Below are 16,574 nucleotides of genomic sequence, written 5' to 3' on the forward strand. Positions count from 1 at the left end.
GACAGTCTTGAAACTTGCAGGATATGGATTGTAATGTCACCTAGGCTCTGTGTTGGCAACTTGTCCCTTCTATTTACATACATTAATTTCAAATGCATCTGTTAAAAGACTTTGGAATTTACTGATATTAAAGTGATGGGTATGATATTTAAGGCAAAAGGCTGAATGAGTACCCAGACGTATTTGTCAAATGGACAAGTGGACATCAAGTGCATTTCATTATAAGAACATCCACTGTGTTCAATTAAACTGGAACATAATGTAAATGATGGGATTCCTGAGTGAATGGAAGAAAAACTCTTGCATGTCCTTTTATTTTAGCTTTTCATTCTTAGACAGATATGCACTGCCTCCATATCTAGAGATAATTCACTTTGCATTAAATTTATTGTACGGAAAGTGTACAGCAAAACTTGCTATAATTATCAAGAAAGGCTAGAAAGCAGGTATTTTTGAAATGAACAGAGAAGGTTCATGGAGACCTCAGAAACTTTCATAGCAAGCAATGGCTATTTTTGTTGGCAAATCAATAGAAATAGTTCAGGCTCTGAGATGGATCACAAGAAGAATACAGCTTTGTGGAAACTTGTTCTCATGGAATTATTGGGATACCATATGTGTATCACAAGTGCCTACCAGGGCAAAAATTATAAAATGCTTTGAAATGAAAAGAAAGAATTTTAAGCGTTATGTGGAATGGGGAAGAGCATGAAATTAAGAGAATTAAACATCATTAAGAACTAACACAGGCAATGGGGCAAATCACCCTTTCTAGGTTGCAATTTCTATGATTCAAACCCAAACCTCAAAAGGCTAATTCAAGAATCCACCTCACATGTTGACCATTCTTTATTTTTACAAGATTAAATAAAACATTCTCCTGATTTCAAGTTGGGCTATTTAAAGTTATTTACAGATTTAGAGAAAAAGCTAAATCTTCAGCTGTCTATCCTAATTTAGCTTTTAAATACAGGAGTAACTCACTGAAAATGTTGTATTTCCTCCCACCAGTCACACAACTGCTTCATCCTTCTGTGGAAGCTCTTAAGAATTTTGGTAACGCAACTATTGGCAAGTACATACATCTGTCTTCTCACTAGCCAATTTATTTCTTGCAAAAGTTACTATAAACTTTAATAATGCATTGAAAACCTTTTTTCCGCTGAAGGTTAATATTTAACAGCCGTTTCCATACACACCATAGTCTTGTTCCAAACTAAAGGAGTAATTATGTTTGACAGAATCAGTGAGATCAGTAAAGATTCATAGCCAGAAATTACAGTCACCAGACCCTGAAAATGCCAGGTTTCGGGTATAAATCAGCTACTGACATGAAAAACATCATGTATTTTAATGATATTTAGATAAACTCTGATAAGATTATTGATTTTTTTTAAATCCACTTTCAGTTTAGACATTTTAACTGGTGCCACAAACCTCTCTCTGCTTTGAACCTTCTAACTGTATCTCCATACCAAAGTTTCAAGCACATCAGAAGGTAAACAGTGAATATCAGAGTAAAAGGGTGTTTGATAGGTGTATAGTCAGGTAAGTAACGAAATGCAATTAAATTTTGGGAGCAATTCAAGCAGCAAAAATTCAAAAATATCTCAAAGTTGTGTTAATCCTAGTTATACTATTGTCAACAATGCTGTAAAATCAACCCAGTCAAAACTAAGCAGCATTTTTGGCTTCCTCCAGTGGGTCCCTCACACTACTTCATCTTCAATGCAGCTGGAAAATGCATCAAACATGAACTTTCATTTCTGATCTCTTAATATTCCAGTGGAGCATTATCTGAGACTGGTACACTGCTGAGTGGAGTGCCCAAACGTTTTGCGTCGGGTACAGGCCCAACATCCTCAGTGACTAAATCTTGTGAATTCATCAAGCCGACCTTGAGCTTGCTGCTGGATGAATCTCATGGATCCAAGTGCAGTTTAACTTCCACTTGCTGGGTTTACAATTTCCAGGAGGAGAAACTTTACTACCCAGCAGGAACTGGAGGAGTGGGGGGGGGGGGGGGGTTAGTGGGGAGGTGTCAAATGTTGTGAACCCCTCCAACTACATTCCTGTTCAGCCACAACTTAAAATCCTGTATTTTTTCAGGCAGATAAGGTTTCAGCAGTGGCTCCCAAAGTCCAAAGGAAGCTTTGGGAGCCCAGAACAACTTCTGCCTCAGAAATAAACAGAATGCCTACACAGTGTCTGATCCCTGATCAACAGAAATGCTCAAGAAACCTGAAGGAAACTACTGGTCCCCCCTTCCCAGACTCAACCTTAACAAGCCCAAATTCGCAAAAGTGTTCTGTAATGGAAAAACTGTTTCTTTAAAGAAACAAATTATTAACTATAATATAATAGGTCTAGCCTTGTTTATTGAGGAAATGGATAGTGAAGTTAGAAGTTGGTGTTAGCAAGCCTTAGATGCACAATACTAAGAAGTAAGATTTCTTCAATTGTTTTGGACACAAATGGCAGACATTAATATGCATCTGATGATAAATAAGGTCATGGAACGTATTACTGACCTGACAACCCTGCATACTTGAGTCCCTCACAAATGGGAATGACGTTCTGTCCGCTTTGCCTGCAAAACAAAGATTTGCATAAAATTACCCACAGCATTACAGAACCGACATAACGGAATTGATCTGACATCAGAATTAGGAAATCAACTGTGCTCACCAAATCCATTATTTATTTTGGAAGGTGATTCAGAGTGAAAATAATCTAACCTATTTTGATCTTTCTCCCTCTTAAAACTGAACAGCATCCCATCAGTAAGTTGATTCATTGACTCTTTTCAATTCTAAGCTTTTCTCCTTCCCTGTTGATGCCTCTCATATACTAACCTTCAGCAATCTGAACACTCACTAGAGTGGTACATATCTCAAAGTGGACTGCGTATATGGACAGCCCTGCCTTCGGGACATTTCAATGCATACCTTTTAACTATCACTTTATAATGAATTAAAAAAGATTATTATATTTGGGGTTGGCAGAATGTGCCTTCAATTACAAGTCCTTCAAATATCACATCATCTTAGAAAGGAGAGAAACCTGATTTCCGTTGTGGCCATCGGCTGAGGAGGTAACAGTTGGTGAACAATGCCGATAAGAAACACTCCCCTGATGTCAACAAGGATTATTTTAACCAAATTGTGTGGAAACTTAAAGGTTATAAATACCTCCAATCCTAACGTGCAGATTAATGGATTGCTTTGAATGTATCATAGTGTTACCAATAATACCAAATATTCACTTACATGTACTATACAGAAGTAATTACAATCAGAAGCTGGAGCCTCAACTGCAAATTCTTCTGACAGTGGGCTGGGGAGCGGAGTTGCACCTTCCTTATTTATGCTCAAATAATATCCTTTTATAAAGTGCCTTTAACATAGCAAAACATCCAAGGCACTTCACAGAATGATATATAAAAAAACTGACATCAAGTCAGTTAGGACAGATGCTCAAAGACTTGGTTTAGGAGGTAGGTGTTACAAGGGCCCCTTAAAAAATGAAGGAGAGATAGAGAGGTGCAAAGGCTTAAAGAGGAATTTACCAACTGTGGGGCTTGGCATGGGTGATCAAGAGGCCAGAGTTGGAGGAGCATAGGTCAGCAAACATAATGATCGAAGAGATGATGTAAGTTAGCACGTAGGGAATAGATTCTTTTAATGACCTTAAATTTATGAAGAAGGTTGCCGGGGTGCACTGGAACAGTAACAGAGTTAGAAAGAAATAACTGAGGGTTTCAGAAGTAGATATGCTGAGACTGTGACAATCTCAGATGATGTTATGGAGGTCAAAATAGTGATGGCACTAATGTGTGATCCAAAGTTCCCCTCAGTTAAACATGGCAGTAGATTGGAAATAGTCTAGTTCTGGTTCAGCTTCAGTTTCAGAGAACTGCCAGGGAGAAGGATAGAGTTCATAGCAATGGAATAGAGTTTCTGATGAGCACAGAAGACTATGTCTTCAGTTTAACCCATAATATAGTTGGAGGAACTTGCCGCTTATCCAGTACTGGATACCTGGTAAGCAAGAGGTGATGAGAATCATTATTCTACATGAAGAAAGGATCTACGGTTGGATCATTAGGGTTTGACACACTCATTGGCCAAAAAACACACAAAGTCACTTACGCAGTTCCCTGGTTATAATTGTTTGGATAAGCATGGAACAAGGTTCCATCCAGTTAAATGACAATAGAGAGACATTCCACAAACAACATCTAGAATAACAGAGGGGTGAGGAATGGGTGAATGTTCAAAATCAAACCATTCAAGTACCAGACATGGGCACAGACTGAATGGATTCAGAAAGTCAGCAGAAACTTTAAAGACTGGATTATGACCTTGTAGCTCCCTTCACCACATTCATTAAGTTATATTAACACCTATTCCAAAGTGAAAAATTGAAGCCGTCACCCCTACCGTTACAATGCTGCAGTAGAAGAGAACGAGTGCTGTGAGCTGTACATTAATGACAGTTTATAGCACTGCTGTGGTGACATTCACAGAAGTACATAGTTACTCACTGATTTCCAGGAAAAGCAACAACCCAGGATTAACAGAAGAGCCGAAATAAGGTGAGATCAAAAGACAAAATACAAACCGTGGAATTTGGAAGTAACAGAAAATGCACAGCATGTCTATTTAACATGTGAAAGATAAAACTGGGTCAGTAACTGTTGTGGAACTCAGCAGATGAAAGATTCCCATGTGAAACAGGACCACTTTCAGTTGCTGAATGACCTGCTGTGGATTTCAAGCCTTTACTGCATGCAGACTAAAGATTTTTTTGTGGCTTATTTTATAATACCTAGTTTTCAAGTCAGCAACAGAGAATATTGTTTTCAGTCATGAAAGAGGAGATTGGGAAAGTAACTATGCTCATGTCGCTTCCCAAAAACTGTCTTAAAAGAAGATAGGTCAATTTTCTGCTTTAAAGTTTTAGACATCGAACTGCAGTATTGTAATACTCATTCTTGTAAATATTAAGGGGAATGAAATGCGTTCCCTCTCCAGTTCTTGGATTCCAAAACTCTGCAAGGTTGGGAAAATATTATATTTGCCACTAACAACAAGGTCCGCCTAATTACGGACGTAGCCGTATTTATCTGTGTTTTTTTTGTCACAGTGACATAAGATATAGCTAACACTGAATATGAATGCACCATAATAAAGCATAAAGGCTCCAGGATGGACGGTTAAATGGCAAATTAACTTTCACATCAATAAACATGAAGGGAACCAAATGCAGTAAAAATACAGGTAAAACAAATAATCAACAGCAACAAAATAATTAAACTGCTAATAAAGCATTCTACCGAAGCTATTTCTAGGGATACAGAATTCAGAAGTAGTGAAGGAAAGTTAAATCTGTCTGGGGCATTGGGCAGGCGGGACTTAGCAGTACTGTGCACATTTTTTGGCTTTGTACCATAAAAAGACAAAGAAGCAATTGTGAAAATGCAATAAATGTTTAAAATGATGGTTGGTTTCGGAACTGAAAATGACAACCGTTGAGAAAAAGTGAACAAGTTGGGTTTTGTTTCAGAAAAGGGAAGATTTGGTAAAGGTCTTTAGAATAATGAACGTGTGCATGATACACACAAAAAGTACGTTCCACTGGAGCGAGACTATAAACTTGAAGCCATAGCTCCAAGACAATTACCAATAAGTCCAGAGAAATAAAGATGAATTTACCCATTACAGAATTGATTAGAATGTTGCACCTGTTACCATAATGTGAGGTATATAGTTAGTTTCAAGAAAAAATTAAGACAAGAATGTAAGAGAAAAGGCCATAGAAAATGTACCAAAAGGAGGTAGGAGAAGAGTCATGTTGAATATTACTACCAGTTCAGACCCCAGGTGGGCCAGTTTCCAAGCTGCATGTTCCACATTACTCTATGTAAAAATACAGAGGAGCAGAAAACAATTAATTTGAACAGCTGCCACTGGTTTAAGACATGGCAAAAAGCAAATCTGCAAAATAGAGAAAAACAACAGAATATGATATTGTAAATATCAGAGTTAATATTGAACTGATGAGAATCTATTGAAGGAATACAAATTGTGTGTGGTGAACTGAGGATATTAGATCAATCAGGGAGTTATTAGACATCTGACATAGTTTGAGGGAAATTGTGCTTGGGCATATTTTTACTTAGATACTGCCTTTCAGAGATATCATCTGCAGATTTCAGGTCATGTTCCATTGGGACACCCAGCTCTTCTCTGGACGTGCATTATTAGGCGATTTGTTCAATGTCCATATATGGATAAGTCGGAATTTCTTCCAATTAAATAGAAATAGAAAATGGTTGAAATATTCTATGGAGACAGAAGTTCTCACTAATGTTTCAGGTTGATGACCTTTTATCAGTTCTGAAATGACTATGGGTCATCAGTGAAAAAAAGATCATTGACCTGAAATGCTAATTCTGTTTTTGACTGCCTAACCAGCACAGTATTTCTGATTTTATTTCAGATTTCCAGCATCTGCAGTATGTTATGTTTTAAGATAATAGTTCTCGCCTTTGACACCCACTGTAAACTCCAACCCCTACCATGAATTCCATTCCTCACCCTGGCAATTATGTCTATTTCCAATAAATTAGTTAAGCTAGTTCCCAGCTCTATTTCAACACACGAAATGTTGGAGGAACTCAGCAGGTCAGACAGCATCGATGGAAGGTAATAAACAGTCATCGTTTTGGGTTGAGACCCTTCATCAATATGTGCTCCTCCCCCTCCCTTCTTATTCTGGCTTCTGCCCTCTTCCTTTCCAGTCCTGATGAAGGGTCTCGGCCCAAAACGTCAACTGTTTACTTCCCTCCATAGGTGCTGCCTGACCTGCTGAATTCCTCCAGCATTTTGTGTGTGTTGCTCCAGATTACAGCATTTGCAGAATCTGTGTCCCAGTTCTATTTGGTCACAAATTGAGCTTCCAAGCCAAAATCTCCATCAAACAAGGTGCCTATTTCTACCCTTATACCACTGCCTTCAGAAGACCATGCCCATTAAAACCTCTTCCAAAAGGTCTCCGGTTCCAACTATTCCAATGCACTGTTACCAGCCTCTCTTCTCCATCCTCTAAACTTCAGGTCATCCATACCTCTGTGGCCCAATCGGCATAAACTCCAACGCATATATTACTTATGGATCTTTGGGTCCAGTTTAAGCCTTGAATTCCTAATGTCTTAAAATTTAAGACATTACGTTTTCATCTGTATATCTAAAAAAAACTCCAACCTTACAACTCCCTCCAAACTCTCTATTCCTCTGACTCTGGGTCTTAGGCTGACATGCCATGCCACCAGCCACTATCCATGGACAACATTAACAAACCCGACAAGATCCAAACTGTTCTCCCACCCCTCTCTCTCCTCTCCCCCTCAACCATTTGTTAATGGTAACTTAAAATCCCATCCCCATGATTACTACACATGGAAGATAGTCTAATTTAGAGAACATATCTACCTCATTTTAGCAAAAACAATCCAATATTTTACAGAAACTAATTATATAACTATAATGTAAATCTGACCAAGTATTCTTTTCTGGTTATCTTATGCTTAAAAAGAGCTGTATATCTACTATATGTGGACTTTTTAAATAAGCAAAATAAACTAGTAAGCACAGCCTTGCATTTTGACAGATGTTACCAAATAATTACAGGACTTTCCCAAGTAACGAACGGTTCAATCTTTACAGATGTCCATAAAGTGATTTTGTTTGTTAAATCGGAAAATACACAAACACTACTCAATATGGTAATCCTACCTCCACAGTATTGTGACGAATGGCATTAAAAGCACACAAGACTGATAAGGAAGAACAATTACTAAAAGTGAAGAGAGAGAAGAAACTGGTTGTGCCATTCATAGGAAAGAACATATGCCATTCATAGGAACGTATGTTGGATTATTGTATTTAATAATATTATGGGCACTCATTTGTATGAAGGGGTGTCCATAAATTGGACATTCATAATCCAGGGATGGCCTGGTCTGTACTTGTTGATATCCTTAGAACTCTCATTTAGAAAAAATAATCACAGACTGATGGGTTGAAAAGATTAGAAAGTTATCTGCAAATCATTTCACTGTGGTTGTGATGTACATCAAAGTTCCCATAATCACCACCATTATCTGATCCATGAAGTTACGTTCACTGCCTTCCACTGGCTATGACTAAAAACAGAATTAGAATAGACAGTTCCAACATGGAGCTTTCACTGATACAAGCAAAATGGCTTCCTTCTAATTTTTTTTTGTATTATTAATTAGGTTAGGAGATCTCAAAAGGCTCATGATAGGATGTTTATAAGGAGACATATTGTGTTGATAAATGCACCATGTATTATTCATCTACCAACTTTAAACTATGCTCCTATAAAGCAACAAAATCCAGTTACTTTCAGGCTGCAGATCAATTATGAGAACGTAGACATTACGATCTGGATTATAGCCTAGTGGGGAATTCCATATAGGGGATGTTGTGGGGTCAGGAAACCAAGATTCTCTGCATGTCCTGAAGTATTTAATTGCAGGTTCCTTTAAGTGGAAATCCCCAAATGATGAAAACAACTTAAAGGCCTACAGATCCACATGAGAAGTTATTTGAAAAAGTAAGCACAGGTAGAAAAAATAATAAATGAGATAATATCATTTACCCTCTTAGAATGCAACAGTAAAGTTGTGTGAGAGTGCTGTGTGCAATTTCACTCATTCCGTTATAGAAAGAACATGCAAAACAAAGTGGTGATACCAGGATGAGAAGTTAAAAGTTATGATGAGAGTTGTTAAACATGGTGATTATTGCTCTGGGACCAAAAATTCAAAAAATAGAGAGAAATGCTTCCTTTATATAGCACTTTTCACAACCTCAGTGTCCTAAAGCACTCCGTAGCCAATCAATTAATTTTTAAAAGGCAGTCACTGTTATAATGTAGAAAGCATTGGAGCCAATTTGTGCTCAGCAAGCTCTTATGAACAACAGCATGATTACTATTACATAACCTTTTATCTTGCTGATGTTGATAATAGGACGAACACTGGTCAGAACATCAAGCTAAGTCCCTGATCTTCAAAATATTGAAAATGATCTTTTATGTCTATCTGAGAGAGCAAGTTGTTTTAGTCTCATCAAAACATGGCATCTCAACACTCCCATAGTACTGCAAAGGAATGTGGGCCAAGATATTTATGCCCAAGTCTCTAAAGTGCAACTAAAACCCATATTTCCTTACAATAGGAGGTCATTCGGCCCACTGAGTCTAGCCAGCTCTCAAAAAAGCATTCCCATTCTCCCCACTAATTTTATCTGTAAAATATTCTCACCACAATCCCATCAACTCCCCCAGATTCTTCCACCCACCTACGCACAAGGAGAAACTTACAGTGCCAATTATGCCAGCACAACTGGTGGGCAAATTGAAAGTTAGGATGTGGACTGTAGAACTTTGACTAAGCACGAGAGAATCAAAATTTGAAGTTGGCCAGGAGTAATGTTTCATGAGCCGACAAAAAAAATGAAGAATTTTGTAGTGATATTGTAGAACATTATTTGAAAGGTTTAAAATATAAGCATCAATAATTTCAAGTACAGCCATATCACACAGGAACAGATCCCCCAAGTCTATTCCAACCATTAAGCAACCAATTGCATTAATCCCATTTTATTCCCTGCAGATTTTTCTCAACTTTCCCCAGGTTCTATCACTTACCTACATGCTAGGGGCAACTTACAGTGGCCTATTAACCTACCACCCAGCAGGGATGCCTTGGGATGTGGAAGGAAACTGGAACACCAGCAAGGAAACTCACATGGCCACATGGGGAACATGCAAACTCCACACAGACACATCAAGAGGTCAGGATTGAAGTCAGGTTGCTTGAGCTATGAAGTAGCAGCACTCATTGTCAGAGTCTTTTTCCCAGGGTAGGGGAGCCTAAAACTAGAGAGCACAGGTTTAATGCGAGAGGGGAAAGATTTAAAGGAAATCTAAGGAGGAATTTTTTCCATACAGAGGGCAGTGCGTACATGGAACAAGCTGCAAAAGAAAGTGGTAGAGGCGGGTACAATTTCAATGTTTAAAAAACATTTAGACAGGAACACGGATAGTAAAGATTTAGAGGGATAGGGCCCAAATGCAAGCGAATGGAACTAGGTCAGGAAGACAGCTTGGTCAGCATGGATGAGTCAGGCCAAAGGGACTGTTTCCGTGTTGTATAATTCTACGACTCTGTTCATGGATTAATTTAGTTATTGATTTTGTTTCTTTAAACTTTTTTGAGTAACTCAGAAGTTTTCACAGCACAAAATGTGATGTTTGCATTGCCAAGACATCTCAAAAGTGACAGACAAGGAACAAGCAGTAATGCAAGGCTTTGCACTATCACCACTGAATCTCTCATAGTTCTGTTCCCGTTGAATTAGAAGGTATATGAAATTCAGCACTGCTTTCAGTGCCTCAACACAGCCTACGGCCAGCTGCAGAAAAATAAATCCAAAGACCGGCACCTCAGACCTGGTGCCGAGCTCATGGTCTACTGAACAGTGTTCCTTGCCCTCCTACATGCTTCATGGAAATGGAAACCCTCCAATAGGAACATTAAGTTGCTGAAGTCGTCCACACCAATGGTGCCCCGCAAACATTTTTGAAATCCATTGGCAGAATAAGTGAAGCAATGACAAAGTTCTGACAAAGCAAGACAAACCTGAAACTTTAACTCTGTTTCTCTTCCCACCAATGAAGCTCGACCAGCTGAACATTTCCAGCATTTTATGTTTTTAAGTTTTCAGCATCTGCAGGTTTTGTGATTTTCATGAACCAAAGATCTCAGCCAGGCATCCCCAGCATCAAGGCTCTGATCGTACTCAACCAACTCTGGTAAGTGGGCCACATTGTTCACATGCCCAACACCAGGCTCCTGAAGTACGCACTCTTCTCCAAGTTCATTCAAAACAAAAGATTTTCTGGAAGGGAGGGGAAATATTTCAAGGATGTTTTCAAAATAGAAGGCACTCACCAATCCTGGACATATGGTAGGATAAACAAGTTATTTTAAACATAAGGAGAAAAGAATATTTGATCAGATTTACATTATTGTCATATAATTAGATCATATGTATGTAATATTGTATGTAATAAAAATAGAGGAGCATCTGGGAAGGCAATGAACACCTCTACAGTAAGCTACCACCAAGGACCCTTGCCACATGTTGGCAGAGTTTGTGGATCCCACACAGGACCCTTCAATAACCTTAGAACTCAAAGAACTAGAATGGAAACAAGTCATCCTGGACCCTGAACGTCTCCCTATCTATATTGTTTATTGTGAATGGGGATAAGAACAACTATTCATCTCAATGGCAGGGATACTGCAGCTAACAAGTCTCTCCCAGTGTTATTACTCTACAAATGAATCTTTTTTTTTGTGTGCCCCTTTTAGTGCAATAAATTCCAGCAAATGGAGTTCATATAAAGCTAAGAGTCTGTGACCAGGCTGCTTTGGTATTGTATGTTGGCTGACACGTGTAAACTCTACACCAAATGATTGTCTTTCCTCCTTTATATTCACAGCTCCCTCCACCACATATCTTTACGCATGATACACGAATGACAGATAAAACATTTATATGATAAATGACACATTTTATAGGATTATAATGAATTTGTAATAGAATGAATGATGCAACAATATTAACAGAATCTTTCCACTATCCCACGATAGATAAAAATGATATTCTGATTTCTATAATGTCTTAATCTTATTTGAGTTAAGGTCTTGTGTCTAGATGCTTTACGTCAGAAGTCAGGAACTTTTTATTATGATATATTCAAATCATTAGTTTATGACGACCAACAAAAGAATCCATTTACTCAAGTTTTCAAAACAATATAAAAACAAGAATTTACAGCAAGATGTCAGTATTTGGAAGACAGAGACAAATTCACATTTCTTTTTTGTGTCCTTCAACACCATGGTGAATATCTTATGTTCTGTTATAGGACTGGCCAAAATAGTTCAAATAGCTTCAACACTTTCACAAAGCTTCTGCTAATTTGTTTAAAAGCCAGTAAACAGACTAAGAATTGAAAGAGATCTGAATTGCATTAAGACAGTATGCATATTCTGAGATGCCATGGTTTCTCATCAAACCTTTTCTGTGATTCTGTTGCAAGCTGAAAGTACTGAGATATTTGCAGAAGGTTAACAATGTTTGCAATGTCAACACTTCAACTGGACAGAACAATAATCTGGAGCTGATCAATGGAAATTGTATGCCTCATGAACATTAGAATAGCATAAATAATAGCATTAAGAAAAGTATGTTCTAGTAAGAAAATACTATTTAAGATTAAAGTTTAAGAAACTGATCTAATTCTGCTTTTAACTTGCAAACACACCCCCTAATGTAACGTATTATTTATACTTTTACCCTGCTGAATAAACAGGAACCGAAACATCATGAGACAAATTTGGTGAAGCAAGGACTACGATGAGTGTATTATTTTTTTCTCAGATTTTATTAAAGTTATTTGTTTCTATTGTTCTTTTTCTTCTACTTCACGCTACTAATATGTAGATAAATCTGGGGGAATAAAAACACTTATTATTGACCAGCACACACAGAAGTACTGAACCCCCTCAAAGGTAGAGATGGACGAGTTTGAAATGCAGTTTCCATCAACATGCAGACTTAACTCACTTTGTACAGCGAGGTTCACCTATTCTGAAATACGCAGCTGGATGGACCACGGTGTAAGAGTGAAGTTCTCCACAGATCAGTCGAGGTTAGTGGAGAAAGACAGAGGGGGAGGGGGTTGTTGCAGGAGAGGAGGCTGCTGAAAAGACAAGCTCTGCCCTCAGCGCAAAGCTGGGGTTGTTGGCGATCATGCAGTATATCCTGTCCCGTTCTTTATTGCTGATCCCCACCCCCATGTAAAAGAGATAGAAATACAATGCTAAGAGACATAAAAGGAGAAGAAAGGGAATAGAACATGTCAAGTGTATCTGGAATGAACATTGATACCAAATACTGCAAGGGTTAAAAGAACTATTCCTGCCTGTGTGGGGGAGGATGGGAGGAAAGCAGAGACATGAATCATTCTTAGTGATTCAAGTGTTTCCATGACATCAATGGGCAACCTTCCAGCACTCAAGCAAAGGCAAAACCTAAAAGGTACCAAAGAGTTACTGAAGCCAGTAGGCTGTAAAGAGAGCTTTTATTAAAAAAAAACAGAACCCCAATAAATTCACCTTCTCAGTCACAGGGCTTCATCGCTGCCATTTTCACCCACTCAAATCTGAGCTAGAACTTATATGCACTAAAAATGCAACTGTCTCGACTATCTCATTCAAAACCATCCATGTTGTTGCCAGATTTCATCACTAACTTGTTTAGAAACTCTGAACATTGCACTGCGTGACTATATTTTCAGCTGTGAATTTTGTGATCATGTGCCACAATCAAATTATTAGAGACTATGAACTGGAAACAATTGGCCATTTTACCTTTCAGTCATGTGCATAGCAAGATGAAAACTTATATTATACACAACTTTAATATGGAAAAAATATAGGCAATGCTATAGATTGCAGTGTGGATTTTTGTTTAAGAAGTTCCCTTGGTCCATTTCATCCTTTCAGAATATGAACTCTCCTATCTCTCCGTCATGGCATCTATTAGTTTTTTTTATGTATATGTGCAGGGTCTGGTGTCAACTACAGTTTTGCCAATGCACTACAGCACTAATGAGTCTCTATGTAAAGCACTTCATGCCATATGTCATAAACGTGTCCTTCAAAACGTTGAACCCATTCTTCTTTTCCTACAGTCCTGAAAGAATAGCTCTAGGTTTACGTATCTAAAACCCTTTATACAATCTGCAAGTTACTCGCAGACACCTTTTTTGACATTCAACATCCCAGCTCATCTGGTGCTTCTGTGCGACTTTTCATTCTTGCACATAGTACGAGTCTCACTGTTCTCCACTGTACTACTCATTGTGTAGGTTGTATAGCACACGCTGTATAGGTTCTCCAATAAGACACAGATGAAAATGATATGCAGCTCTCTAAATGTAGCCTGATCAGAGCCCCAATGAAAGTTTTAGGTATTTTAACTCAGCCAATCTGTCAATCTAACTTGCATTCCTACTCAATATTGTATACAACTGCCTAGTCCTGTTTGGACATGGAATGCAACAAGCCATCTAACACCACTTGGCCTGTTTTAAGGACCAAATGCTCACCCAACGATCTGCCATGCATATTGTATTTCTTCACTCTTCATTTGAAATAACTTGTCCAAATTAAACTGCATCTATCACTAATCAGCACAGGTGTACAGCCAATAATGAATAATATGTTGAAAACACTCAGACAATCAGTTCACATATAACAAGGAAAAAATATATTATGGGTGAGAAGCAAGACACATTTAGCAAATACAGAGAAACATTAAATATGGGCAAAGGATGCAGGGTTGTTCATGTTTTAACTCTCCAAGTGCAGGAAAGGAATATACCAAGGTGTAAATACACATTCTCATAAAACTACATCCTTTAAAGTTGCAGATACTTTTATTTGTTACAATTTAGGGCTTATCCATAAACAGAACAAAAATGTCAGCTCTTTCCAAACCTCTCGAGTAATAAAATATAAACAAGGCAAACCATAAAGTAAGTAATGACTGCAAATAGGATTGTACTGCCTTTAAGTTCTGAGCTGGATTACAATAGTCTTGGGGCTATAGTTTGATTAGCCTTACTGAAATATGTTGGATTTTTTTTTCCTGTCCACCCTTGTTGCTGTTATAACACTGGAAAGGACATAGCTTAGAATCATTGAAATGGAGGAGATAAAATGGAACACCAAGCTGGAGTAAATAAAAAAAGGAATGATGAGCAAGACAATGATGGAGTTTGAAGGTAAGAATGAAAATTGAATAAATTGATGAATTTCTTGGCACTATAACTTACAGCTCCTCATAAACTGCCCTTCAGTTGTTTCTCTTTCTAACCATCCTTTATACAGATTTGTACTTAGACTAACAACGGCACTTTCTCTTAAATCTGCAGTAGAGGTCCAAATCTTGTCCAAGCTCTCTTCTTGTTGCATGCATCTAGCCAAATAATCCAATAGATCATCCTCCCGTCATCCCAAATTTTGAAAACTAAAATCAACCTGATTACTCCCTGCTTTTCATTCCACACCTTTTGCTCTGGTTCCCACTTGAGATAAATTCAAATGTGCATAATCTCTGCTCATCCTCTACCATAAGATGAGCCCCAGACCTTGAAAACTGTCTACCAGTGTTAACTAATTTTATCCCCATTACATTTTTGCCCCTGACTTAAACACAGACTGCTGCTAAATAAAATCTCACTCACGTTTTTATCACCTTCAATGTTCAACCTGCTAGCTTCCCGAGTTCCAATTCCGATAAATGGAACACATACCTGACACAATGACACTGGGCTCTGACTGCGGAAGGCTTAGTAGCTTAGGCCCTAAATCACTGTTGCACAAGTCCTTCACATTAGTAGCCTTGCTTGAATCAGATGCCTCGTTTTTTTCTCAGTTCTTGGATATGGAGTGCTTTGGGCACTGATGATAAACTCTAAGTCAACTCTATTAACTTAACCTGAAATATGAAGCATCTTTCCAGTCCAGCTGAGGGACTGGGATAGCATCCAGTCATTTGCAGGCTAAGGTGCATTGCAATGACCATCCTCCAAGATATTGTCACATGCATCCTAGGGCAGTTGGGTCACCACTGAGCAGCAGTAATAACTGAAGCAGGCATATGCATATCAATAGCATCCTGAGTACACGGCATAAGGAGCTTACCTCACAACTCCTCAAAGCCTTTTCAGCATTTGCAATTGTCAGTTCAAGAGTCTGATGGAATACTTGCCACTTGTCTGGATTGAGGGAACTGCAACCCTCAAGAATATCATGGGCAGAGCAGCATATTTGATCAGCACCCTTGCCACTGAACTCTAATTACATCCTCCACCTCCAGATATCCCAGCAAATTTCATGCAAAATTAATTTTGATGAGACATGTTTCGGAGAGAATTTTAAGCATAATTGAATCATCCTGTAGGCAGTAGCAAACACAACTATAGTACTGCATTCCTCACCTCATGCAGCACACATAACAGGATCAGATCAGGTGAAAGTTACACCTCATCCAGAGGGTTCACACTTCATACAGAGTAGAAGGATAAGAGGAGGGGTGTTAACATTTACTATAATTAACTGAAAATAACTTATATGAATTATTATACATTGAGAGCTTGCTTGGTACTTAAATGCAGAAAACTTAAAATCATGAGGTACCATTTTTTAAGTTTACGTTGAAATGTAATTGGTTTGCAGCAGGGATTTTTTTTCCCTCTGGTATTTGCAAGCAGAATTTATGTTGCAATTCACCTTGGAATGTGGACAGAACCTATCTTTGGGTGGTCTATTTGAAAGTTCACAGGACTAAATGGCTCTTTCTCTTTCCATGGCATTGCATGTGCTTCATATGCCTAGC

The 16,574-nt window shown here is 38.2% G+C and overlaps 1 protein-coding gene across 6 annotated transcripts in view; it reads right to left on the reverse strand.

The window, feature by feature from the left end:
• The window catches only part of LOC127567561 (transcription factor 4-like), a 470,428-nt gene that overhangs the window by 241,995 nt on the left and 211,859 nt on the right, over nucleotides 1-16,574 (reverse strand). For all 6 annotated transcript variants that reach the window (XM_052010594.1, XM_052010593.1, XM_052010592.1 and 3 more), the window contains one exon: nucleotides 2,532-2,590. In XM_052010594.1, the coding sequence (XP_051866554.1) occupies nucleotides 2,532-2,590 (59 nt within the window). The remainder of the gene's footprint in view (nucleotides 1-2,531; nucleotides 2,591-16,574) is intronic.

The sequence above is a fragment of the Pristis pectinata genome, chromosome 2 (genome assembly GCF_009764475.1).
Source record: "Pristis pectinata isolate sPriPec2 chromosome 2, sPriPec2.1.pri, whole genome shotgun sequence".
Taxonomy (NCBI): Eukaryota; Metazoa; Chordata; class Chondrichthyes; order Rhinopristiformes; family Pristidae; genus Pristis; species Pristis pectinata.